We start from the raw sequence: 25871 nt of genomic DNA on the forward strand, positions 1-25871 counted from the left end.
ATGAGTCATTACTGATGCTCCCTCAAAGAAGAAAAATTAATCCTATCAGATTCAGAGTTTGTAGCAACTTTCCCATAAATTAAAAAAAGACTCTTAAGGAGTATTTTTGGAACAATATTGAGTGCTTTTTATATCTAAAAAGTTGAAAAACACTATTTCCAATTCTATATTAGTCTTTTCGGAAGCTTAAAAAATGAACAATTTATCAATTTTTAGGTTATACTTTTCAATCAAGAAAATACTGAACTTGTTTATTTTTCTTTCTGAAATTCTTCCACATTAGACTGTACCTTGATATAAATTACCTTGATAGTAAATTTTCCTTTAATTTGATGGATTAAATCCAAATCCATTATCAATTTATAAGCACAAAATTCATAAAATAATGACAAATCTGAAGTAATTCTGATATGTTAAAAAACTGACTTTTAAGTACTCTGAATTGTAAATTACACTCTTCGGTATAAATTGTCTCCACAGTAATTTAGCTTTATACATTTAAAATTCTAATTACCATTTTAACAACGTAGCATCACATGAGTATAATTTCCTGGTACTCTTACTTCACAGAGCAAGAGGTTAATGTTACACGTGGCTCTCTTTTAGGAAACTTTCTGTAATGCAATATCCTGAAAATTCCTATTCCTTTGCCTCCTTGGTACAAAGTCAAACATATATGGAACTGTTTTCTTTAGCTCTCTACACTATAAGTTATAAAAAAGTTTTTATGTTTTTATTTTGAAACACTAATAATCTAATAGTTTAATGCCTTTTCTCCCTGAAATCATTACCCAGTTCTTTCACCGGAAGAAGATAAAAGCTAGTGAGAAGGAGAATTTGCCACCCCAAAATATGCCTCTTTGGCTTAAGGATTATCTTGAGCTGGTTATTTTTAAGAAACTACAAACACAGGAACAGTTCTGAAAACCAAGTAAAAGTTACCCTTTTGTAAGAGACATTTCCGTTTATAAGGAAAACTCTCCATTGGTAAGGGTGTGTCCCTCTCTATACTAGGAAGAAGAAGATGACCAGATCTTTGGAAACTCATCAGTGGAGAAGCCACAGACCTAAACATGCATAACAACTTTACCCTTGTTTACTGTGTTCTTCCTGGTAATCTCTCATAACCTCCAATGAGCCCCAACATCCTTCTTTTGTCTTTAGCTGGAGATGGTATGTAAGGCGGTGGCTTGTCCATTTTGGGAAATTACTCAGTTTTCCTGGGTATCTCACTTGTATAAAGGAGGTGTATGTTATTAAACTTGTTTTCCACCTGTTAGTCTGTCTTTTATTATAGGAGTGGTTTCAGTCAAGAACCTGGAAGGTTAGAGGAGAAATTATTTTTCCTCTGCTATAGTTTGGTGTCCCAGTAGGGATCTGTTGAGGCACCATACTTGCTCTGGAGCCTGCAGATGGGATCCTGGAAAAGTGGCAGAAGATGGCAACGGGTAAGAATTCTTACCAAGTCAACTCTCCCAGGTATTTCTCTCAGTACTGCTTGGTCAAGAGAGGAAGATTAAAAATTCTTATCCCTTCTTTTCCAAATTTAGGTTAATAGGAGAATATATTGTATGAACTAGTTCCTTGGGTACAGTGACTTTGGTAAAGATTCTTGTTATGAGTAATCTTGTTTTCTATTGATCCTCTTTTCTCCCACACATGGCCATTGGTTTTGCTTGTTTGTTTTTGGTGACTGTCTTTTGTCGTCATTTGTGATAAAAAGAACCACAGCCTAGATGAGATTTTCATTTTGTCTTGTGCTAGGTCATAAGAGTTTGGATTTGTGACCAGTGAAAACATTCTTTGGTGTCTATCAGTTGGAAAATGAATGTGTCCACGTGCATCTGGCATACAACACAATAGGCTAATGGATACCAGAAGCAGTATTCTCTTTATCCAGCTATGCCAGCTCTCAGGGGAGTTTGTTATAAAGGATCCTGGTCCATAAGGGCCCTTTGTAGTCTCAACCTTCATTGTCTCATTAGTACTGGAAAAGTCCCATTCTAGTAGCATCTGCTTAGTGTCACAGATTTAGAGAGTCTATGACTAGAGGCATCCCACGTTCTCATTCTTATCACCTGTGACAATAACACAAGTTTTTGCTTTCCTAGGCTAACTTTGAAAGTAAACTCTCTGGATCTCTTAAGGGCTGCATCTTTGCCCCTTCCTTTGGGATGCCTCTTGAAATTATTAAACCACAAAAAGCCTTTATTGGCTTGAGCTGCTCTTGAGATTAATATAAGATCCTTCTTGTCAATGATCAAACGATGGATACTTTGAACTAAAAACAAAAAATAAAAACCAAAAAACTTCTACCTTTGCAAAAAAAAAAAATAGAGAGTTCTTTTTCTACAGAATTGTCTTATTGGCTTCTATGGAAAAACCAAATTGAAAAGAAGACAAAAGAAGTATAATGGCTTGCATTACAGACTCTCTTAACAAGATGAAAATATAAAGTTGTTTTTTGTTTGTTTGTTTTTTAACCTGCACTTTCATAAGATACTACCAAATTTAGAGAACAGAAAAATCAGTGGACATTCACAACCCCACTCACAGAAACCTTGCCTGGTGACTACAATTATACTGTAGTTATCAGGCAAGCTGACTGAGGAATGTCACGCTGCCTGTTTCAAGGTCTTGTCAATGGGCTGTAAGTAGTAAGGAAATTTTTCTTTTACCTTTGTTTCCTACATCAATCTGACTAGAAAGCAGAGAGTTTGTGTTTTATCAAAATAATTTCCAGAGAGTTTTATTCTAATGCTTTTGCAAAAGTGCTTAATCCATAAGGATATTCAAGAAAAGGACTCTGACAGGGGTGCCTGGATGGCTCAGTTGGTTAAGCATCTGCCTTTGGCTCAGGTCATGATCCTGGAGTACTGGAATGGAGCTTCATGTCATAGGGGAGTCTGCTTCTCCCTCTGCCCCTCTCCCTGCTGGTGCTCTAATAAATAAAATATTAAAAAAAAAAAAAGAAAGAAAGAAAAAGAAAAGAAAAAAAAAAAACAGAAGGGCTATAACAGGTACTCTGGAATATAGGTTTATGATCATTTCAAGACCATAAAACTGAACTGGGAAAGAATTTCCAGAACTAACAGAACCAAGAGAAAGCCAAATAGAACAAGAATAACATGGGGCTGAGTAAACTCATGAAACTGAAAATACTTATGACTTTGTTTGAAACATTGTGATTCTTTAATGTTTTGCTTTTTCTAGATTTAAGGAAACTTTTCTCTTTTCCATTAAGCTAAGTATGGATTACAGCAAATCGGTAAAGTATGCCTTTGTGAACAAAGACGAAACAATTACTTTTTCTCCCTATCTGATCCCTCTAGAATTTGAAACTCTTAGTGATTATTCTTATTTTCATGGCAATATATTTATACCCATAAGTTTAAGCAGAATCTATTCTTAGAATGTGCTTCCACAACTGGACACATTGGTTATATTACTAAAGCTTTGCCTGGAATGTCATATTTGAGAACATGCATAAAATTAAACATGACCAGACAGCTTCAAGGAACTAAGTTTCACTTTATGGAGCCAATAAAACTCCTTGGAAAAGCAGGTTGGTACCTTGCTTTACAGGGATCCCAGCAGTCTTACCAGATGAGTAAAGGAAAGATCACTTTCTGGAAGGTATAGAAACCATAGGTTATCTTTGGGACCTCAAGAAGAGAGAAATTAACCCAAATCTCTAGGGACTACAGGCACAGTCTGATGGTGAGTCTTTGGCTTGGCTTCTTAGCCTCAAGGCTTCTAAAAGTTCAATCTAAAATTCCTTACAAAAGTTCCAGCAAAGCAGACCTAAAAAGAACCTATTTATTCTATCACATTCTTCCAGCACTTATGCAAATAATCAAGTCAGGTTTAATAAGACTGAACTTATTTTGCAACCAAATTAGTCCTACTGTGATTATCTTTGGTAAAAATGAGGGTGATTATAGAGAAAACTATGTTACAGTGGTATACCTTTGTAGATATTAGATTCTAGTCCAGTTTACTGTCTTGGAAATTTTGTTTTCTACCTGTAAATTGGACAAGATCCTGAATTCTAAGTTTCCTTAAGTATCTCACTATAACTCTCCAAACTAATTTCTGGGTCCCCCCCCCCCCTTCTAACTTGAAATGACTGAGAAGAAAAACTGCCCTTTCCCAAAGCTCTGCAAACTGAATGTGAATAACCTGATATAAACTTAAGAGAAATCACAAGAGCTCATATGGACAACCTCTGTCCCTGCTGATATTTCAGCTACTCAGAAAGTTCACCTGACCACCTGACATCATCATACATATTCAAACTCTGAAAGATGATTTGAACTGACATATAAAAATTTTGATTGGCTGCCCCTGGTCTCACAAACTTAGTTACAGTTCATGCTAATTGTTAAACTCTGTTTATCTTTTTCCATAGAAATGCCTTTTACTAAATACCTGATTGTTAGCACAATCTAGGACTAACTTTGGGAGCCCATCTACAAGACCACCTCCTAAAATGAGACATAGCAGTTTAACTGAACTGACCTATTTTTGGGACTCAGACATGGGTTCGGTGGAATAACGGAGCAATCTGTCACCTCAGGTTCTGGATTGTGAAACTTCCTGGAGAAGTTTCAAGGTGAAATTGAAGGGAAGCACAATTTGCCACCCCAAAAGAGGCTTTGGCATAACTTGAGCTGGTAATTCTTAAGAGGCTGCAGACACAAGGATAGCTCTCAAACCAAACAGAAGTTACCCTTTTGTAAAGGTCATTTATACTTCTAAGGGAAATCACCATTTGAAAGGGTATCTCTCTTTCTGTACTAGGAAAAGGGGATGACGAAATCTCTAGAAACTCTAATAAAGAGAGGAGGCACAAACTTAAATCTGCATAACAACCTCACTCTTGTTCACTGTGTTCTTCTTGGTTATCTTCCACAACTGGCCACTCCAACCCCCAACATCTTTCTTTCCTCTTTACTTGGAGATGGTACTTAAGGTGATGCCTTGGGCCATTTCAGGAGTCAACTTAGTTTTCCCAGGTATCTCCTGTGTGTACAGGAGGTATACATATTTATTAAATTTTTGTTTTTCTCCTGTTAATCTCTCTTTAATTACAGAGGTCTTAGCCAAGAAATTAGAAGAACAGAGGAAAAATTACTCCCTTCCCCCATCGCCATCTCCCCCTACCCAAACATACACAGTAGGTATTCTCAAGTCCCAAAGCATGAGTCCAGTGCTTGAGAAACTTTTTGATGGAGCAAGACCATTATGAGGGCTAATGATCTTTGCAGGTATTATCCTTTTGTGCTGATAAATCAAGTACAAGTAGGAGGGTTGTCAGAGAATAGTAAATCACACAAGAAAACTAAAGAAAAAATTAAAATGATTAAATCTGATAGCCTAATGAAACAAAGGCTCCACTGTATGACAAGATAGAATAGTCATCAGGTGGTATAGCGACAAAAAGAATAAAACAAAACCCAACAATACTGTCATACCTATGGTATGGTAAAACTTGTCATTACTATTTCAGTTTAGAATATATACTTTTATGATTTCTGCATATTGAAAAAGTAACATTTCTAGAAAGTCAATGTGACTTTTATCTTTAAAAGAAAATACCTTAATATTAATTTATACTAATAAAGTTAGGTAACAAATAGTTGTATAAATATGATTTAATATTAAACTATAAATAACCATTTTAAACACTGTATTAGTGTACAGTATTTCTGTAAATTACATGCACACAAAAGTTAATACATTTGCATCTAATCTTAACTTTGATAATAAGTACAAATAGTCAATAAAACTATATTCTGTTTTGTACCTATGTCATGCAGTTGTATGTATGTTCAGAGACTATATATTTTGATGTGTGTCTGTGTGTATGTGTGTATAAATGTAGTTTCAATACATTTGTAAATATTTAAATAGTAAATTTGCTTTTCCAGATTTTCCTTGATTGTAAACCACATTAAAGGAAAGCAATGCTTTCCTTAGACATGAATTAATACAAATCTACAAAGATATACGTTGACCAAGTACCTGAGCAAAGTCTTAGAACTTAAATTTATAAATTGTTACCAAATGATCTATCACAACCCCTAACTTAGGAAATAAAAGGATAAGCCCTGGTGCACTGTCCTGGCCAACTGCTCCATCCCAGGGAATAATAGCTAGGGGGCTAGATAAATCAAAAGCTTAGCTCTTGGCTGGGTTTGCGAACATGGTTGCTGAACAAACTCATCACAAGAGAAGACCATAACTCAAGAGAAGAGGGTTTGGAAAAGAGCAAGGGAGAGATTTTCAGTGACTGGAGCCAGGGCAGGTAGGCTCAAGCCTTAATAATCAACCTGTCAGCCAAGAAGACAGACACCTAGAGTTTTACAGGGAGAGGTTGGGAGGGTAGTGCAGAAGAGCAGGCAGAGAGCACGTGATCATGGATAAACGATCACTGCGTGTTCAGTACATGATCATGGGCAGAAAAGGGGGGTGTTCTAAGTATTCCACTGCTACTAGAACTTTTCTGGTCTGGAGGTTAGAATGTTCCAGTCACTGTCATTGCCTCAAGAAAATGCAGTAAGAAATAACAGTTGGGTTCTATCTGCGGTTGACCAAGAGGGCTCCCTGACAAGTATGATGAATAACTGCAATTACATAATGTATCACAAATACTCACTGAAATATGCTCGTAGTGTATACATTGTATTTGCTTTCAGAGGGTGGTAAAAATTCTTTCCGCTAGGACTCCCTGTCATGCAATGCCCATTTACCACACTGGAAAATTCTAAAAAGACTTCTAAAGTTGTCTAAGAAAACTCTTAGAAGTTTTGTAATTAAATCTAAATTTCCTATAGAGGTGGTGATAAATGAAACAGAAGTTGATGTGGGCTGAAAGAAATTTTCTTTTCAACAAGTATCAACTTTTATCAATACTATCACTAAATCAACATATTTTTCAGCAAATATTATAATCATTATTACTAATTGAAGGAGAACAAATATATACCACCCAGAATATGCCTCTTTAGCATAAGAATTGTCTTTAGCTAGGTATTTTTAAGAAACACAGACACAGGAGAAGCTCTGAAAAGGGAACACAAGTTACTGTTACAAAAGAAAGTTACATGTATAAGGGAAATCCTCATTTGTAAAGGTGTCTCTACCAGGAAGAAGAGGACTACTCTCAATCTCTAGAATATCTTATCAATGGAGAAGACAGAGTCTTAAATCTGCATAACAGCTTTACCCTTGTTTCTATGCTTTTCCTGGTAATCTCCCATAACTGGCCTCTCCTAATTCCCCAACCTCACAGCATCATCTTTTGTCTTTAGGTTGTATTTAAGATAGTGTTGCGGACCACTTCAGGGAGTTACTCAGTTTTCCTGGGTACTTCCCATTTATACAGGAGGTATACATGTCACTAAACTGGTTTTTTTCTGTTTGTTTTTACAGGTAGGTCTCAGCCACGAATCTAGAAGAGTAGAGGGAAGGTTATTTTTCTTCCCCACGTAAGATATAGAAAATTTGCATGCCTGTATGTTTTTATTGTTTCATTTTGATGAATATTTTTACAATTACAAGAGGTTTTTTTTTTTAAACACCTATCCTTGCTATTTTTCCCCCAAAGGATTTCAACTATAAATTCTCTTAACAAAAGGATTATCAGTTAGGTCATATTGATTCTATGCAGTCAGAGCTGAAATAAAGACTGGGAGGCATTCCAGGAATGATCTAGGTCCTAGAAAAATTTCATGATTTTAGAAGGAAGCATTCAATGCAATATTATAAAGGAAACTTCATGTTGGCACTTATGTTTTAAAATCACTGGTTTCTACACTGATTTGCATTTAATGCTCTGTTCTAAAAGGCACAAAGTGGCCATTTGGAAACATTTGTTAGGTATAATAAAATGATACAGAATAATGTAGAAAAACAATATGTACTTCTGTATTTAACAAAATAAAATAATGTATACTGATGATTTATTATAGATCTTTAGGATTATAAAAATAACATGAGTCTTTTACCTAATCTATTTATTTTTTCACCAAGTAACTATTGAGTGATTTTTACATTTGTTGGCTCTAGTGGCACACCTCTGATAAATGGGATGTGCTGACAATGAAGTCTAATTATACATTTAAAATATCTAAATTCAACTCTTCCTGGGGTACAGAGAGGAGGAGGTAGACAGAGCCTATGGAAAAAAAAAGAGAGAGAGAGAGAGAGAGAGAGAGGAAAAGTGAATGCAATTTACGTGGTGTGGCTGATAGGACCTAGCTTTCTTCTCAGTGCTTCTGCTAAGTGGTTATGATAGGAGGAGCCTGTAGCCTGTTTCCGTAGGTGACGGTCTGTGCTTTCCTAGTGTGAGTCCCTTGATGCAGGGGGTCTGATTCTAGGGTATAATGTTACAGACTACATTTTTTCATCCACATGGCCTACGAACGAAGCCAACTATTCTTACCCAGGACTGTTGCAAAGATAAAGCAATTTGTTCTTACTGACTGAGGGTCTTTGAGGCATGTTCAAGGAGCATATCACAAAAGGATTTCTGACTAAATGTGACTTTTTTTTTTTTTTAAAGATCTTAGTTTATTTATTTGACAGAGAGCGTGCACAAGCAAGGGGAGCAGCAGGCAGAGGGAGGGGGAGAAGAAGCTCTCTGCTGAACAGAGCCTAACATGGGGCTTGATCCCAGGACCGTGGATCATGACCTGAGCCAAAGTCAGATGCTTAACCGTCTGAGCCACCCAGGTGCTCCTGATTAAATGTGATTTTTACCTCACCACCTTCAAGTCTCACATCTCACCCTCAGACCTGCCTAGATCACCCTGTTTAAAATTTTTGATTGTAGTCTTGACCCTCACCCTTACATTCACAATTACTCTTTCCCTGTGCTATTTTTCCTTTCCATATTGCACCTAGGACCTTCTGACATACTATATACTTCCCTTACATTTATTATTTATTATAAGTATGCTGTCAAAAAATGCAGGCTTCATGAGGGAGTATCTGTGGTTTGATTAAAGGATGTATCCTAAGTACCTAGGACAGAGCCTGGCTTCCATGGGGCACTTAGTGTTTGTTGAATAAATGCATGCACAGATTTTCAAAAGTGATGCCCTTAAAATTTCACCGTGGGATAAGCTGTGATTCTTCCACTAAGTATTAATAAGTACCTATGGCATTTGATCATATATCTTGTATTTTTAATCAATGTTTTTGTCTGAAACTTGTCCTTAATGTAGTATGAAAAACTGTAGTTCAAAAGAAAACTTGGAATATGTCAGTTTTTAAACTTGATTTTTTTTTAATTTATAAAAACAAATAGTTGATATAAGTAAATATAAAGTATATGGGGAGAAGGCACTCATCTGCTAAATGCTGGGGCACACTGACATGATCAGAAGTACTGAATTTATGAAAAATAACAGCAATGGATGGGACAAAAATAGACAGCTTTAACAAACTATGGATTATTAGCAACTAAATTAGAAAGCCTAATAAATAATTATTCAGTTCTTACAATTAGGCTTAATTCATAGGCTGACATAATATAGTTGCATAACACAAAATACTCCCTTGCTCTATCTAATAGCTAATAATACAATTATGGTAAAAAAACTAGTCATTCTTGGGGCATCTGGGTGGCTCAGTCAGTTAAGCATCTGTCTTCAGCTCAGGTCATGATCCCAGGACCCTGCTCAGTGGTGAGCCTGCTTCTCCCTCACCTCCTCACTCGTGCTCTATCTCTGTCTCTCTCTCTCAAATAAAATCTTTAAAAACAAAAAAACAAAAACAAAACTAATCATTCTTACTCCTTACATGATGAACTATTCTCATATTCGTTAGAACTCCCTGTACATTAACTGTATTAGGAGGGCCTCCAAAATTAAATCTAAGAAAAGTAGTATAGGTTGAGAATACACAGACAACCACATTGAGTTTTTCCTTCAAAATATCTATTCACAATGCAACTAGTATTATTTTCTTAGCATATAACTAGAGAACTTCATTTATAAAGCAAATCCCATAATTTGGAAACTATATTAAAATGTTTGAAAAATATATGGTGGTATGATCATACTTTCCTAAACTGAGTTATGCTTCACTCACCCATGACTCAGACAAAAATACGCATGATGCCACAATTTAGTTTTAAGTAGCCAAATGAAAACCATTAATTATATTAAGACTAACAGATTAATATTTGATGAAATACATGATAACATCAAAACTCTTAAAGAAATATGAGCAAAAAATTGCAAGTTCAATACTAATAAACACTTATTAAATGTAAGTATAAAATATATGCTGATTAAAGGAAGACTCCTCTAGAGACTCTGATTGTTCTGAGTCAAGTTCATGGAAAAGAAATTTTACGCTTAAAGTAAATCAACTACATTTAAAAAGATAACCTTCTGTAGAACATCAAAAGGAAGTTAAAAAAAAAAAAAAACTCTCAGTATGGATGACAAATTAAAAAAAATACCTGAGTTTTTTCCCTTTTAGCATGTAAAATCTTCACTGCATTCTGGGTATTCATCCCCAACTATTTACACCAAAAATGTTTATTTGCACAGGTTCAAACTATAAAAATATTTACAGATAGCTTATGTTCTATGCTGAAGCATTTATTTATATAATTAATGTAATCAGAAAAATCTCTACCTCTTAGTGTAATCTTCCAATTGGCAACATTGTTACTTGACTATATCTATACATCTTCTATCCTGTTTTAATAACACAAGTGACACCTAAGAAATTATTTTTGATCTTTCAATAAACTAAGCCAGTGTAGACAGAGAAGGTGAAAGCGGTTAAATTGGCATTGATTGTCAAAGACACATTCATCTTTTATTTAACATTCTCCCTCATCATCACAAGAACTATTGTATTTATAGGCCTTCGCTGAGACACCCTGAATTTATTTTTAAATCATTTTTGTCCTATGCATTAGAAATCAAAGCACACTGTACACTAACATTAGTTCCAAGTCTCCTGATAAATCTATTACAAGATAGAAGTAGTTTATTATATGAATCTTTGAACTTCTTCACTGTAGTGGATTTTCAGAAATTTCTTTTAATAGTTTTCATTAGAATTCATGTCTTTCAAGGATTCTATTTCCTATTTTAAGAAAATGTATAGTAGCAACTATCTTCCCAAGAAAATTATATTAACAGATACTGGTAGTCTCTTCTATTCTGACATTCATATCATTGAAACATGATCTCTACTGATTTTTAAAGAACAATTTGTGGCCAATATTGACAGCTTTAGAAAGCAAGCAACAGAGTATAAGTATCATTCATAATGTATGAGATTTCTACAAGATTTTTCATATTTTCTCTGACAAATACTATTGCAAATTGTTAAGTAGCTATAGTATATATGTGAATATATATTTATGAAAAAACAAAATAATGTCAGACTATTTCCTGAGAAAAATGTGAGCAAATATTATAAGTCAAAGGATAATCAATTATTCTTAATGCATATGAAAAGGTGAAAAATTAATGGATATCATAAAGTATAGAAAATATATTCCAGTCATAGAAAATAAAAATACACTGTTGATGAGTCATACTTTCCCAACAGTCACACAATTTATCACATTTAAAATGCTTTACCCATTTCTAATTTGCTTTTTAAAAATATTTCCCTCCCCAGTGTTTTCCATACAAAATGCCCCAAAGTCTATGATGACAGTTACATCCAGTTAGTGCCAGGAGGTTCTATATGCATATCTTTGGTAATTCCTTTCTGATTGTGATGATTACACCCTAGAATCTATCACCAGGAAATGTAAAACACAAAACCTTTAGAACAGATTATTATTGTATGTTAATGACTACCTAAGTCATACCAAACACTTACACAAAGGGATCCTGAAAGGACTCACTACCTAGAAATTATTATTCTTAGCCTTAATTCAACCCAGTAAAATACATTAAATTCTCACTGTCAGATATGAAAAGAAGCTAGAACAATGAAGGTTTAATTAAGGATTAGTTATGTTCATGGCTCTATTTTAAACTTATTTAAATGTTTAGAGAACTATGTAATATTCACATAACAAACCTCATAGAAACAATAACATGATGAGTCAGAGAGAGGCAAAAACACAAGGCACAGTTTAGTTATTGCCTCAGAGGTACCATTCACCTCTTAGCAACTATTTCTCATTTGCAGTCACTAATATCGCTATAGATCTCACATTCTACCTTTATATTCAGCCCTTTAGAAATTTGGAATAGAGTCTCCCAAGCATCATTTCCTTATTGAGTAAAGTGGAATAGTTGAGTCCCAATATATACATGTTTTCCTCTTTCCTTGTTGAAGAATACATTACTTTTAATAACTAGACCTCCACAAAGACCATGTGGGAGTGAACAAGTGACTTCACTTTTCTGTAACTCAGTTAACTTATAGCTTTGTTATGTTGGGATATGACTTAACAGAAACAATTTATTCGTCTTACTGGACAACTGGCTTGCATATATAAAAAGATATAGGTTATTATTCACAAAATACGTACTGAGTTTATAACCTAGGTACAGATATACAAATAATATATATCGAAAAACTTCAAACGGGAAAGAAAAAAAAAACCCTCCTTCAAAAGAGATAAATATTAAAATACTTGTGGTAAATCTTCTTTGAACTTAGAAATCATTTCTATTTTAAAATATGAAACATTAACACCATTTAAATCATATATAACACTGGTATTCAAGCAAGAAGTACTGCAGTCACAATATTGGTATCTAGAATATTTAGGCGTCTATAATAAACATATCTTAAAATGAATGTAACAGAAAAGTTCAAAAGACAAGCATAGCTTTTAATGTTGTTTTTAAATGAAAAAAGAACATATATAAAGAGCTGAAAACAATTTGTGCTGGAATTCAAAACTTTAGTTTACTTCCTAATAGAGACAAGTAGCTTTATGTTAAACATAACAACATAATTTACAAGACAACACAAAAGTAACATTCATATTTGTTATTTAATATAATGAGGACATACAGATAAACTTACATTTTATTATTATACGCCTTCGTAAAACAACTTAAAATCATCTCTTCTAATCTTGTCAATAAGGTGCTAAAAATAGTATTAACGTTTTTAAACAGAAGAGGGAGTTCTGACAAACGTTAGAGGCAGGATAAGGAAGATAATTCCTCTACATTTTCATCAAAAGGAAGTTTAAGGTCATCAGTTTAGGCCAAGTGAAAATCTCATAGCTTCATTTAAGAAAAGATAGGAATTTAAATCAAAGTTATCAAAAATCATCGGTGTTACTAGAAGCAAACTTGTATCAAAACATGTCTTAAAATCCTATCTTGACAATTCAACAAGTATTTCACACTAAGAAAAAAAAATGCTAACTCGCAATTAAATTACTTTCTGCAGCCTGCACTGAAGCCCAAAAACTAAAATAGTATTGTAAATTTCTCTACAAAGTTGTGTTTCTTTTTATGTATCAGAATGCAGAAATGATGTGCCTGGCCCTTAGTGATTGTGAATATAACTTTATTAAGCTGTTACTAAATAAATTAGTACTTTCTTAAAAATAAATTGTTCTAGTATTATAATATGTATCTTCCACTTGTCTGCAAATTCACTAATTCAAAAGACTATATGAGGGATGTTAGCTTTAAAAAAAAATAATAAGACATTGGTATGCTAGTCGGTGCCTGTAATTATCTTTTTCACTTCCAGAAGGTATTTGGGGATTATTTAAGAGCAAAAGATGAATGGCGAGCCACTAAATCCCATTAAATCAATGCATGGACACAGCAGCAACAGAGGTAAATAAGCTGTGGAGGTCTGAATACCAATAAAGAAGATAAAAATGGTTTTATATAGCTACTTACATCATAGCCTAGAAGTTCAGTCTGTGTGGATTTATCTACTCTTGAAGCAAAAGCCTTCTGTAAATGCTGGACTTTTTCCTGCAGAATGAAAAAAAAAAAAAACAAAACAAAAAAACACGTTGTTGGTAAGTCATGTGCTTCTACCCTAACGTCCCCCGTTTATGAAAATTTGATTAGTGTACAATTCATGATTATCTGCGTGTATACTTTGCTCTGTTGGTGGTTTGCATATCAGCTTAAATATTCATAAATTTAATTTTCTAGTCCTAAGTACTCCACCTTTGACATCTGTTAGTACAGAAACCACTGAGAGAGAACCACAGTTGAACACCAGAGAGCCAGGATTGCTTAAATCCAAGACCAAATGTTTATACTGGGTTTCTTGTTGGCTGTTTTTTGTTTGTTTGTTTTGTAAATTGAATTGATAGGATTTTATTGATCTAGTTTCAGAACATTTACCTTTAAAATCCAGAACATAATACTACTCAGTGGATTCCATTTAGTTCTTTAATTTCACTTTTTTTCTTCTTAATCCTCTCCTGAAATCTACACATTCAGGAATCTATATGAGATTTGACATTAATCAAATTCTGTTATAACGAGGTAAGGGAAGTAATACATGAAGGAAGTCTGGGATTTCATATCTCAAATGCAAATGCATGTATTCCGGTCTACTAATTTGAGCTTCTGGTTGGGGACTTCTATTCTCGTTCCTAGATGCGTCACTGAAAGAGGATCTTGAGCTTAGTCATCATGCAGTGTGTTTACTGTGTGCCTGCCACATCTCAAAGTATTGTACTTAGAGGATCATACCTCATCTTGGGATTTTTAATACCATTATCACCCATTTTTAATGAGAATAATATAATTTAGAAATCTTGACAAATTTTCTTGACAATTTTCTAAATAACATCATGTGATTCTACTAGATTCTGTTTTTACCTTCACTTGCTTTCTGAGGGTTGCTGGAGGGGAGGGGGATGAAGGGATGGGGTAACTGGATGGTGGACATTAAGGAGAGCATGTGATATAATGAGCACTGGGCATTACATAAGACTGATGAATCATAGACCTGTACCTCCGAAACCAGCAATACATTATATGTTAATTAACTGATTGTAAATAAATGTTAAAAAAACACAATAATTACAGAAAATTCTATATGTCAATACATAAAGACCACTAATATAACTTTTTAAAAAAGGATAATTTCTTTTGTTTTCTTTAAATCTGAATGCTCAATAAAATAGTTGCATAATAGGGGCTCCTGGGTGGCTCAGTCATTAAGGGTCTGCCTTCAGCTCAGGGTGTGATCCCAGAGTCCTGGGATCGAGCCCCACATCAGGCTCTTCCACTGGGAGCCTGCTTCTTCCTCTCCCACTCCCCCTGCCTGTGTTTCCTCTCTTGCTGGCTGTCTCTCTGTCAAATAAATAAATAAAATCTTTAAAAAAAATAGTTGCATAATATGTTAATGATAAAAGCTGATTTAATTCATCTTTCTTCCAAGAAGGAATGGTGGTCATCACAAACCTCACTAAGAATGCTTTCCTACCTTCCCCTCCTTTGCCTTCCCTCCCACTTCCTTCCCCTGCCCATCCCCTCTCTCTTGCCCTCAATTCTGCCTGTGATTTGCAAGTAATCAGTGTTGTTTAAAAAATTACATACATAATTTAGGCTAACATTTATATGGCTTATTGAAATACCGAAAGAAACCATCATGGACTCTTAATGTCTCATACCTTCTAACTTCCCTATCACAAATTTCTGGTGCTGCTATTCAGACCAAAATGAAACGGAGATTAGGTCATTCAGAAAGATGTCATGCAAGTGAGGTAAGATCTTAACTGTTTGAAAAGGATAAGTGAAAATGTGGCCACATTTTGCAAGCTCAATTTAAAATAAGAAGTAACAAGTTGTGTATATTTAGACTTATACTGGGCTGAGGAAAAAGAGCAGGGAGAAATAGTAATAAGCAAAGGAAGCAATAAAGTTTGCTATCATTGAAGGGTTTAGAAAAATTTATCTGTTTTTGAAATAGGTTGGATTAATAAGTATTGGAAAAGCAAGTTTTGTTATAAATCTCTAGATACACAAATATTTGCACGTGAATTAGAGACTACGCACTAATGCAAACAGCAAGGAGGGAAGACAGCAAATGCTTCCATTATGCTTTGCTCACAGTTCTATTTTCAAGGGCTCCCATCCTGAAGATAGGAGTGGGAAGGATTGGTAAACTCTAGTTCATCAGTCTGAGTTATAAGACTTAGAAAATTCAATTTATGATAAACAAAAAAATTCAAACAGTTTCAATAACTAATAGCCTAATCAAAGCAAAACGAACAAACCCTACATCAAGAATACTTTCAGAAATTAAAAAAAAGGGCATTTCTAATGGAATTTATTGTTATTTCTAATGGAATTTATTGTTATTTGCAGGCATTTTCACAACAAATAGGTCATATTTGAGTTATTTGTTACTTATGCATTTGTATGCTATATTCAATTGTGGAGAGTAAAATATAAGTTTCTAATCGACTTAGGTGTATATACTTAAGGATTAAATATTTTGTTTAGTGTAATAGTAGGAAGACAATATATGTAAGTTTGATAAATTTCTGTAACATACAATTAGAAGATTAAATAAAATCTCTACAGCTGTTGGAAGATAACTCTCCATGGGGCTTTTACATTTCTTCAAGACTGATGGCTATTTATGAACTGATAAACTTTACATGAGATAAAAAGAGTATTATAATCAAATAGAAAATATACTACAAAAATAGCTATTATCAGATGGTGAGCTTGCTAATAATTGTTATTTATATAAAAAATGAATATATATTAATATGTCAGAAGAATAGAAATAAAGCATCATATATTTTTAATTTCACATTGATTCGATATAATAAAAGTTATTTAAATTATTGATTTTAGTATAGAAAAAAAGACATTTCACCTTCATGATACAAATATTTTATATTCCTTAATTCAACTATAATTTTTATTAAATGCATATTATGCGTATTGCTCAGGTACGGGGGATATAAAGGGGGGGAAAGGTATAGTTCTCCTAATGTATAAACTTGTCAAATCACCAAGTTGTTAACATGAGACTAACGTAATATTGTGTCAACTATACTAGAAAAAAAATCCGTATCTCAAAAAAAAAAAAAAAATGGTATAGCCACTTTTATAAAGAAACTTCCACTGTGAAAGGCAGAGATATTAAAAACAATTAGTATTCAATATATAAAGTAAAGGGATTACAGAGATGGCTGGAGGGGTGCGTAGTGGGTGGGGCATACACTCCTGAGCTGCAGAAGAAACATATAGGAGAGTGAAATAATTGAAATGCAGAAGCTGCGGACACCCCAGCTAAGACTAGAAAAATGATCATTATAAGCCAACTTGGAGTGGAAGGGATGAGGGCCCTTTCTTAGGCATGAACACTTGCAAATATTTAGAAGTCAGAGAGACCCTGACAAAGATATACATAAACAGCTACTAGTTCAAACTTGCCGAGGGGAGACTATGAAAGGGGCAACAGTGAGGAATAAGACTAGAGTGGGAAAGCAAGTCTGTGCCAGAAAGTGTAGAATTCATTTACACAAGTGATTTAATGTTTTTCTCTTTTGATATTTTCCTATGTAAACAAACATTGTAATTTCTTCTTCTAACCTCCCCCAGAGGGACAGAGGAGAATTGGAACAACTCAATTTCTGGTAGATAATTTTTATAAATAAATATATATCTCTGACAAAATATCTGTTTTTACATTTTCCATTCCAAGCAACGATGGTATCAATACTTCTTTACAAAATAAACCCTTGTCTTTTCCCTAAGATTAATAAAACCTATGTGTGCTTAGAATAAACACACGGAAATAGGACTAGCAGATTCCGTAAAAAACAAACTATACACACACCACACACATGACCAAATTATGGGATGAGAAAGAGAAATTTCATTATTTATATTTGGTGTTATTTTACAATTCTGCCTGATCTTGGTGGTGAATCCGTGGAGGTTTTAAATATTATATAACATTGCTATATGAAAAATACATATGATAGTTTTTCTCCACAAGTTTCCAAATAATTTTATCTGACTTTAAGAATAATTTAATAACATCTGTTTAATAAAAGCTGCCATAAATAAATGCATATAAACTAAAGAGAATATATCTAATTTACAAACTTACCAAGAATACTTATTTATATTCACATTCCCTCTCATTCTGTAATCTTTACTACAACTATTACTAACAATAGATGACATTTGTAGAATGTAGTTAAACGCCATGCACCATACCATGTAATATATGTGAATCCTCTCAAAAACATACATTGTCTGTGTCCCTTTTTAAAGCAGGAAATTGATACTTAGTAAACTGAAATCAGTTGCTAAAGGTCACACAAGCTAGTAAGTGGAGCACCCAAAACGAAAATCCTCCTTGTCTCCAAACCCTGATGTCCTTTCTATAAAGATATTCTGACTCTGAAAAAACCTACAAGCAGTATTGCTGCTCGCATATTGCATATTACATACCAACTGTATGGTAATACAACCGTTCCTTATGCTCATCCTGTGTATATTCTCCTGCAGACTCTATTAAGTCATTTTTCTTTGCTGTGAAAACAATTTGAGATTGCTTAGGTATCTATTTCCTGTAAAAGCTGAAATTCCATAGAATACCCAAACTAGAAATATGCAATGCCAGCAATGCACTTAGAAGTGTAAGTTAGAAATAAGATGATGAAGTTAATAGAGTTATAACACAAAATGGGAAGCAAAATGTGCAAAAGCAAACTGAAATAAAAACTAAATGCTGAAAGGCATGAAATCCTATGATAGAAATGATTTTATCAATCAGTTCAAGCAGAGTAATCTAAAAATAATTCTGCTTAAGCTGTTAGAAGGTTTTCTGGTGTGGATGTATGTTTGTGTTTTACGCACTGGGTAGTCATAGACTCTGCCTCCACAACATATGTTGTCCATATAAAATGATTTGTTCCTAATTTCTTTAAAAATTCTTAAATTTAATTTTTAGTAATCACAAACATATTTATTAAATACTTGAGCATAAAAAAATGTAACAGTACCACTGATATATGTAAATTTTTGCACTTTCATGTGTGCACAGGTAAAGCACATGTCGTTTTAGGACACACTGAAGAGAATGTGGTTAAAAAAAAAAAGGGGGAGAGGGGAGAGACAAAACTGTAACAAAGCTAACAACTGGCTTTGAAAATGAAACCCCAAGTGACTAGGAGAGTTAAAGTACTGGCAGTTATTTATCCTTATTTTAGAATATGTTTGTATTTAATTACATTATTAGGTACTCTTGATTAATAAAATTATGAATATTTTAGCATCTAGCAGTTTATTATTCTACATAATTTATTCTACCTTAGATATTAATATCTATTTTCATCCATTAGATCTGTTAAAAAATTTATGCATGTAAAACTAAGTGCAGTAAAGGTGAAAAGAATATTCAATAATCCTAAGAAACAACTCCAATTTATTTTAAATTATAAGTTTAATTACCTACACAGAATATTATGAATTCAAGATGAAGGGGAAATGAATTAAAAAAAAAAAAAACAAAAAAACAAAAACATGAGGGTCTACATCCAGCTTTAGAATCTATAGTAAAAAAAAAAAAGTATTCTTATTAATAAAATTAAGAGGCTGAAATACCAAATATATGTAGTAGTGATTACAGTACTAATATATGAACATATATCTTGAGGCTAAAGGGAAAAACACAAAAGCATCTGTGCTATTATTCAAAATTCACATGTGACACGTGCACACACACACACACACACACACACACACAGAACAGGTTTGAATTAGAGAAAGGAATATCCTAAAAATAAAAAAATAAATTAATAAAAAAACACAAAGACTGCCTAAAGTAGTATAATACTGAATTTAGATCCTAAGTCAGTTTATGAAAAGAGAAATAGCATTGAAATGAGGAGAAAAGCTAACTTCACCCAACGTGGGGCTTGAACTCCTGACAACAAAATCAAGAGTTGAACGTTGCACTGACTGAGCCTGCCAGGCACCCTGAGAGAAACTAACTCTTAAAACTGAAAAGTAAGGGGAGCCTGGCTGGCTCAGTCAGAAGAACGTCTGACTCTTGGTCTCGGGGTCGTGAATTTGAGCCCCATGTTGGGTGTAGAGATTATTTAAATAAAAATTAAAATAAAATAAAATTGAAAAGCAATGTAATTCAACACAAGAAAATTCACAAAGTGTTCTAAGTCAAGTTTAAACCAGAAATTAGGCAGAACAAAAAGAATTTGATCTTATAATGGACTTCAATGTCACTAATAAAAGATTATTTAAATACAACAAAAGCAAAAAACTAAAGGGAAAATCATTGGGATTGCGTAGTAATGCCAAGTCCAAAGATGAGCTCAGAAATGCAAAGGCTATCTAATAGAGATCACATTGATTATTTTCACCCACCTTTAATGAGAGTGTATCACTGAAGGTATCAGTAGAATTAGAAACAAGCACAACAGTGACCAAGCAAATCAAACCTCCTTACACACAACATACAATTTCTTGGAATTATCAAGATGATATTAAAATGTATTAATATTATTTTCTTACTTTCTATTATGGAAAATTGCTAACATATAACAAAAAGGGAGAATAACACAGAGTCCCTATGTACTCATTACCCAATTTCACTAACAGATATTGGAATTTTAAAAAAGTGAGAGTATCACTATATATGTAAATAGCTCTATTGGTCAATATTGTCCTTCAAATTAGGTAAGAGATATTTGCATTAGAGTCCCCTGCTCTGGCTGTTCTCTCACCACATTTCTGCCTGTGAGGGGGGTATTCTGTGGGGATAAGGGAAGTGCCACAATTAAAGGCCATATTTGCCTTCCCACAATACTCCAGAACCTTGGGATTCACTGCCCAGGTCAGGACATGACCAGATCTTCCTGAAGGTCACCCAAGGTGTGGCCATGGAACAGCTATTTGGTGTAGAGCTTGGTGTTCACTGGGTCAATCACACATATGCTCATAAGGCCCTGAGGGACAGAACCTAGGGTAGTAAGGTGCTAGGTTAAGCTGGAGTCAGGGCTGGCTCCCCATTTTGCCACAGTACTGCACAGGATGCTAGGAATCCACAAAGTTATAATTGGAACATGACTTTCCAAGTCATGAGAAAAGTATGTTCGTCAGGATAGGAGAATCAAACATATTTTATTCAAGAGTTTTTAAATTCTGATTTAGAATTTTAATACTTAGACTTACATTCTGTGAGCCCCCACATTTATGTTCTTGCCCTGAATCTCACAATTGTTAGCAGCTTCCTCGTTACTAGATTTTTTTGTTTTTTAGATCACCACAACTTAGGAAAAACAAAGTCTTAAAAAGTTGCAGAAAAGGGTAAAAGGACAGGGAGGTTATTTTAATGTTTATGTAGCTTAAAAAATGGGCCAAAAATATAAAGCCAAGCAGAAGGAGGACATATCCAGTAAATCATTATAAGAAATGTCTAAATAACATTTATATTCATTCAATTTTATGATACCTAAACTAGGAAACCATCTGACAGCCTTCACAACCCACCACTTTGAGACTCTGTTGGAAGTGATTTTTTTTTTCAAGAAGATCACATATCATTACACAGCATTATTTTAAATTTATGGAGTTCATTACCCATGAGAGATTATACAAACTGAAAATACACTCAGATTTGAGAGTTTAGGTTACTTGATTTGAGAAGGAGATACATTAAAAATGTAAATTGGGAATTTATATTTTTGGAGATTGAAATCATTAGAAATACTTGTACCCAGATAGCTATATTCAATATCCCAGATGTAAAGCAGATGAATTTTTTTTTTCCCCCAACAAGAACTGAATGATGCTTTGTTTCAATTCTAATACTACTCTTCTGGTTTTCAGGTTTTTTTTTGTTTGTTTGTTTTGTTTTGTTGTTTTTTTTTTTTTTTAAGAGCATGCTATACTATATATAAATGCCAGTATAGTTTCAGCAATGGGGGATTAAACAAATACATATTTGATTTCTTTTATGCATATGACAAGCCATTTCCTTTCTTCTAGTTTAATACTCTTCTCACTAAGGGGGAGCTAGTGAAGAAAGTCCTCATTAAAAGGGACTTGAACGAGAGGTCTTTGAGTTAGATGCCTTTAGAAGCTGGGAGGACAAATTTCCTGGGTTAAAAATAGTAGGCATTTAGTGACTTACCAGGAAAGTTCTGAGAGAAGCTGTGACTGAGAACAATCAGCCAGATTTTTTGGGCTTGGCCTCTCTACATTCAAGACATCTGCTAATTACATTTCTGGAATCTATTTCACAATCATTTCTTCCTTTTCTATCTAATATCACTACTCTGTATCTACTACCTAAGGACAAGCAGGGAAATGGAGCATAGATCTGTGTCCAGTGAGCAAAAGCTACCACTCTCTTTTACCCTTAACCTCTGTATTGGGTTGACTAGTGTCCCCCAAAACTCACGTCTACCTGAAACTTGCGAATGTGACCTTATTTGGAAATAGGATCTCTGCAGATGCCATCCAGTTAAAATGAGGTTATACTGGATTAGGATGAGTCAGAGCTACAGTATGACTGGGCACCTGGGTGGCTCAGTTGGTTAAGCATCTGCCTTCAGGTCCTGGGATGGAGTCCTGCATCGGGCTCCCTGCTCAGGGGGGAATCTGCTACTCCCTCTGCCTCTTCCCCCAACCCCGTCATGCTCTCCTTTCTTTCTCTCTCAAATAATTAAACAAATCTTAAAAAAAAATACAATGGGACTGGTGCCCTTAGAAGAAGAGGGCTCTCTGGACACAGTGCCACAGATCTACAGACGGCCACATGAAGACAGAGGCAGAGATCAGAGTGAGGCATCTATAAGTAACAAGAACTGCCAGCAACCACTAGGAGCTAGAAGAGGCAATGAAGGATCATTCAGAGGGAACACAGTCCTGTTAACACCTTGACCCTAGATTTGTAGTCTCCAAAACAGAGAGAAAATAAATTTCTGTTGTTTTAAGGCAGCCAATCTGTCATACTTTGTTACAGCAGCCAAAGGAAACCAATATGGCCTCTTTTTTTTGTTTGTTTGTTTTAAATATATATATAACAACAGTGTATTAGTTTCCTATGGCTGCTCTAACAAATTATCAGAAATTTGGTGGCTTAAAACAACAGAAATTTATTCTCTTACAATTCTGGAGCCTCCAATACAGCCTCTTAACTGGTCTTCCTGTCTTCCCCCGTATCTTCTCCACTCCAAAGTGACTTGCTAATGCAATTCGGATCACATCGTTCTCTTGCTTAAACCCTGTTAATATCCCATCCAATACAGTAGCCACTAATCACATGTGGCAAAGGAGCACTTGAAATGTGGCTAGGCCAAATTGAGATGTGTGTGGTAAGTGTAAAATACATACCAGATTCTGAAGACTTAAGTACAAAAAGCCCATTAATATCTCATAAATAATTTTATGTTTATTATCTTAAATGATACTATTTTAGATACACTAAGTTAAATAAAATGCATTTGAAATATTAAATTACATAAATGACTACAATTTATATCTATATAATATATCTATATATAAAATAATAAAAAGTAAACCTTTACCATGATATACAGCTCCTGCCCCTCCTGGCCCTTATTGATTATGCTAGTTTTATGTCATACCAATCTTCCCCTTGCAAAAATGACTCCTATTCATCTTGCAGTTGCTTGAGTGGAGCAAGATTTTTTACACTTGAACTTTTAACATGCTATTTCCTCCATTTGGAATGTTCTTCATATTAAGGCGTTACTGCCTTAAAGATATACCTTTGAAGTAGGTTCCCACCTCCAGGTGATTCTTTTTTAATCTTTTTACTGAATGTCTCTCATTTTAACTGTCAGTTATTTCTTTTAATTGACTGTTTGCCTGTATTTTGTCTGTCTTCTGCACTAGCATGTAAGTTCCTCGCAGCAAGGATCATGTCTATTTAGAGCCCTATTGACTACACAACCTAATGTAGTTTTTAGCACGTTCTAGGTATTTGATACTTTTTTGAATTAATGAAGTAGGAGAATGAAAGATGATACATGAGGTTTGAGAGGATTCATCAGAAACCAGCTGGAGTAGCTGACATACTGCAAAAGCATTTGCTTTAGGGAATTTAATATTAGTGACATGACAAGTCCAGTAAAATTTCTGGCATTTGTATGGTATATAAATTTAAGTAGGGACAGCTTGGAAGTGATATATGAACTAGGGGGTTATTCTAGTAATTCTAGGCTGTACAAAAGAAAAGAAGAAAGGAAGCAGAGACACAAAAGTGAGAATTAAAGAACTGGTACAAATCTAACGTGTCTGAGGATTTGATCCTGTAACATCAAGTGAGAAATATTTTCATGAATAGATAGGATTTTTTTAAAAAGATTTATTTATTTATTTGAGAGAGAGAATGCTAGCGTACAAGTGGGGGAGGGGCAGAGAGAGAGGGAGAGAGAGAATCTCAGGCAGACTCCCAGCTGAGCAGGGAGCCCAACACAGGGCTCGATCCCATGACCCATGAGATCATGAACTGAGCTGAAATCACCAGTTGTACACTTAACTGACCGACCCACCCAGATGCCCCAGGATTTTTCTTTTTTCCCCAAGAAAAGCTTATGTTCTCCATCCTCATTCTTGCCTGAATTGTATATTTTGAGTGAGAAATTAGTAAAGTGATTCTTCCAGTGAAAATAATTGGGGGGGGGGGGGAGAATAATGAATGCAGAAGTGTCTTCAACAGGAAATAGGGCCCAGGAGAATTTTTTTGATATATCAAGTCCCAAACATTCCCTCATTAACAACATCCTGGTCTATAACATACACCTTCTATTTGTCAGGGGACCCTCCATTCCCTTGGCCATATTGCAGAAGGCCCATATTTGCAGAAGTTTCCTTCTGCTAGAGGTCCTACATCTCACTCTCTCCTCTTCATTTATTAACTGGTAGGTGATCTTGGAATAAACATGTTCTATTTCTTACTGGCATAGCCTGTCCACAAGATGAAATCTCAGCTTGTCCAGACATAAGCTTACAGACTCCTGCCCTGTGACAGACGTCTGCAATTTTCCCATTTGTGTCAGCAACTCCAGTGGGTCACTTCAGTTCAAATAAGAACATACTGGAAACAAATATGGCTGCATTTCAATCCAGGTTTAGATGACATTATAAGTCAATTTCCCTGAATCTTCCATTTTGCAATTAGTTCTGAATTTAGGAGGACAAAGAAGGATGTTGCTTATTGCCGTTTTTAAGCCTCCAATATACCCACACCCACAATTTGGAAAAATGGAGTTTCAATATAGTTATTGGGAAGTTCTAGCAGAATCATAGTAGTGTTGCCCATAGAACCTTAATTCAGCCTTGAAAATTGTTACTACTAAAAACAAACAAATAAAACAAACAAAACAAAAAAAAAAAGCAAGACCTGTAGAACAAAAAACAGGAAACTGCCAGCAATAGTAAGACTGACATCTTGAATGTATGGAAAAGACTGTACTAGCTTTTTCTTGCTTGATATTTTTATTCAGGAAGGTCAGGATATAATACCCTGCCCACTGTGTCATTATGGTTTAAAAATAAGATTCCTATTTTGAAGAAAAGATTTGCTTCAGGGGACTGAGAGCATTTTCTTTTATGATATTGATTTAATTTTATGTATACAAAATTTTTTAAACTGAGAAGTGACATAAAAGTCTTCAAGGCAGTTGTTCATTAACAACAATATGCTGATGACAGCATCCGAGAAACACAAGCATAAGGGAGACAAGAAGAAGATCACTAAAGACTTGCAGAGTCAGCACAGCATTACAGGTCGACAATCGGCTAGAAAACAATGGAGCTCATGAATCAAACTTCACCAGACAAATAGTAGACACTGATCAAACTTTACTGGCAAACTCGAGAATCTTTGAACACCAGAAAATGCATCATCCTTCG

At 34.5% G+C, this 25871-nt stretch overlaps 1 protein-coding gene across 3 annotated transcripts in view; it reads right to left on the reverse strand.

The window, feature by feature from the left end:
• CCSER1 (coiled-coil serine rich protein 1) overlaps nt 1-25871 on the reverse strand; it is a 1291424-nt gene that overhangs the window by 580162 nt on the left and 685391 nt on the right. For all 3 annotated transcript variants that reach the window (XM_045791946.2, XM_045791951.2, XM_045791957.2), the window contains one exon: nt 13869-13946. In XM_045791946.2, the coding sequence (XP_045647902.1) occupies nt 13869-13946 (78 nt within the window). The remainder of the gene's footprint in view (nt 1-13868; nt 13947-25871) is intronic.

The sequence above is a fragment of the Ursus americanus genome, chromosome 8, assembly GCF_024610735.1.
Source record: "Ursus americanus isolate L20-20 chromosome 8, mUrsAme1.1.p, whole genome shotgun sequence".
In the NCBI taxonomy this organism is placed as follows: domain Eukaryota; kingdom Metazoa; phylum Chordata; class Mammalia; order Carnivora; family Ursidae; genus Ursus; species Ursus americanus.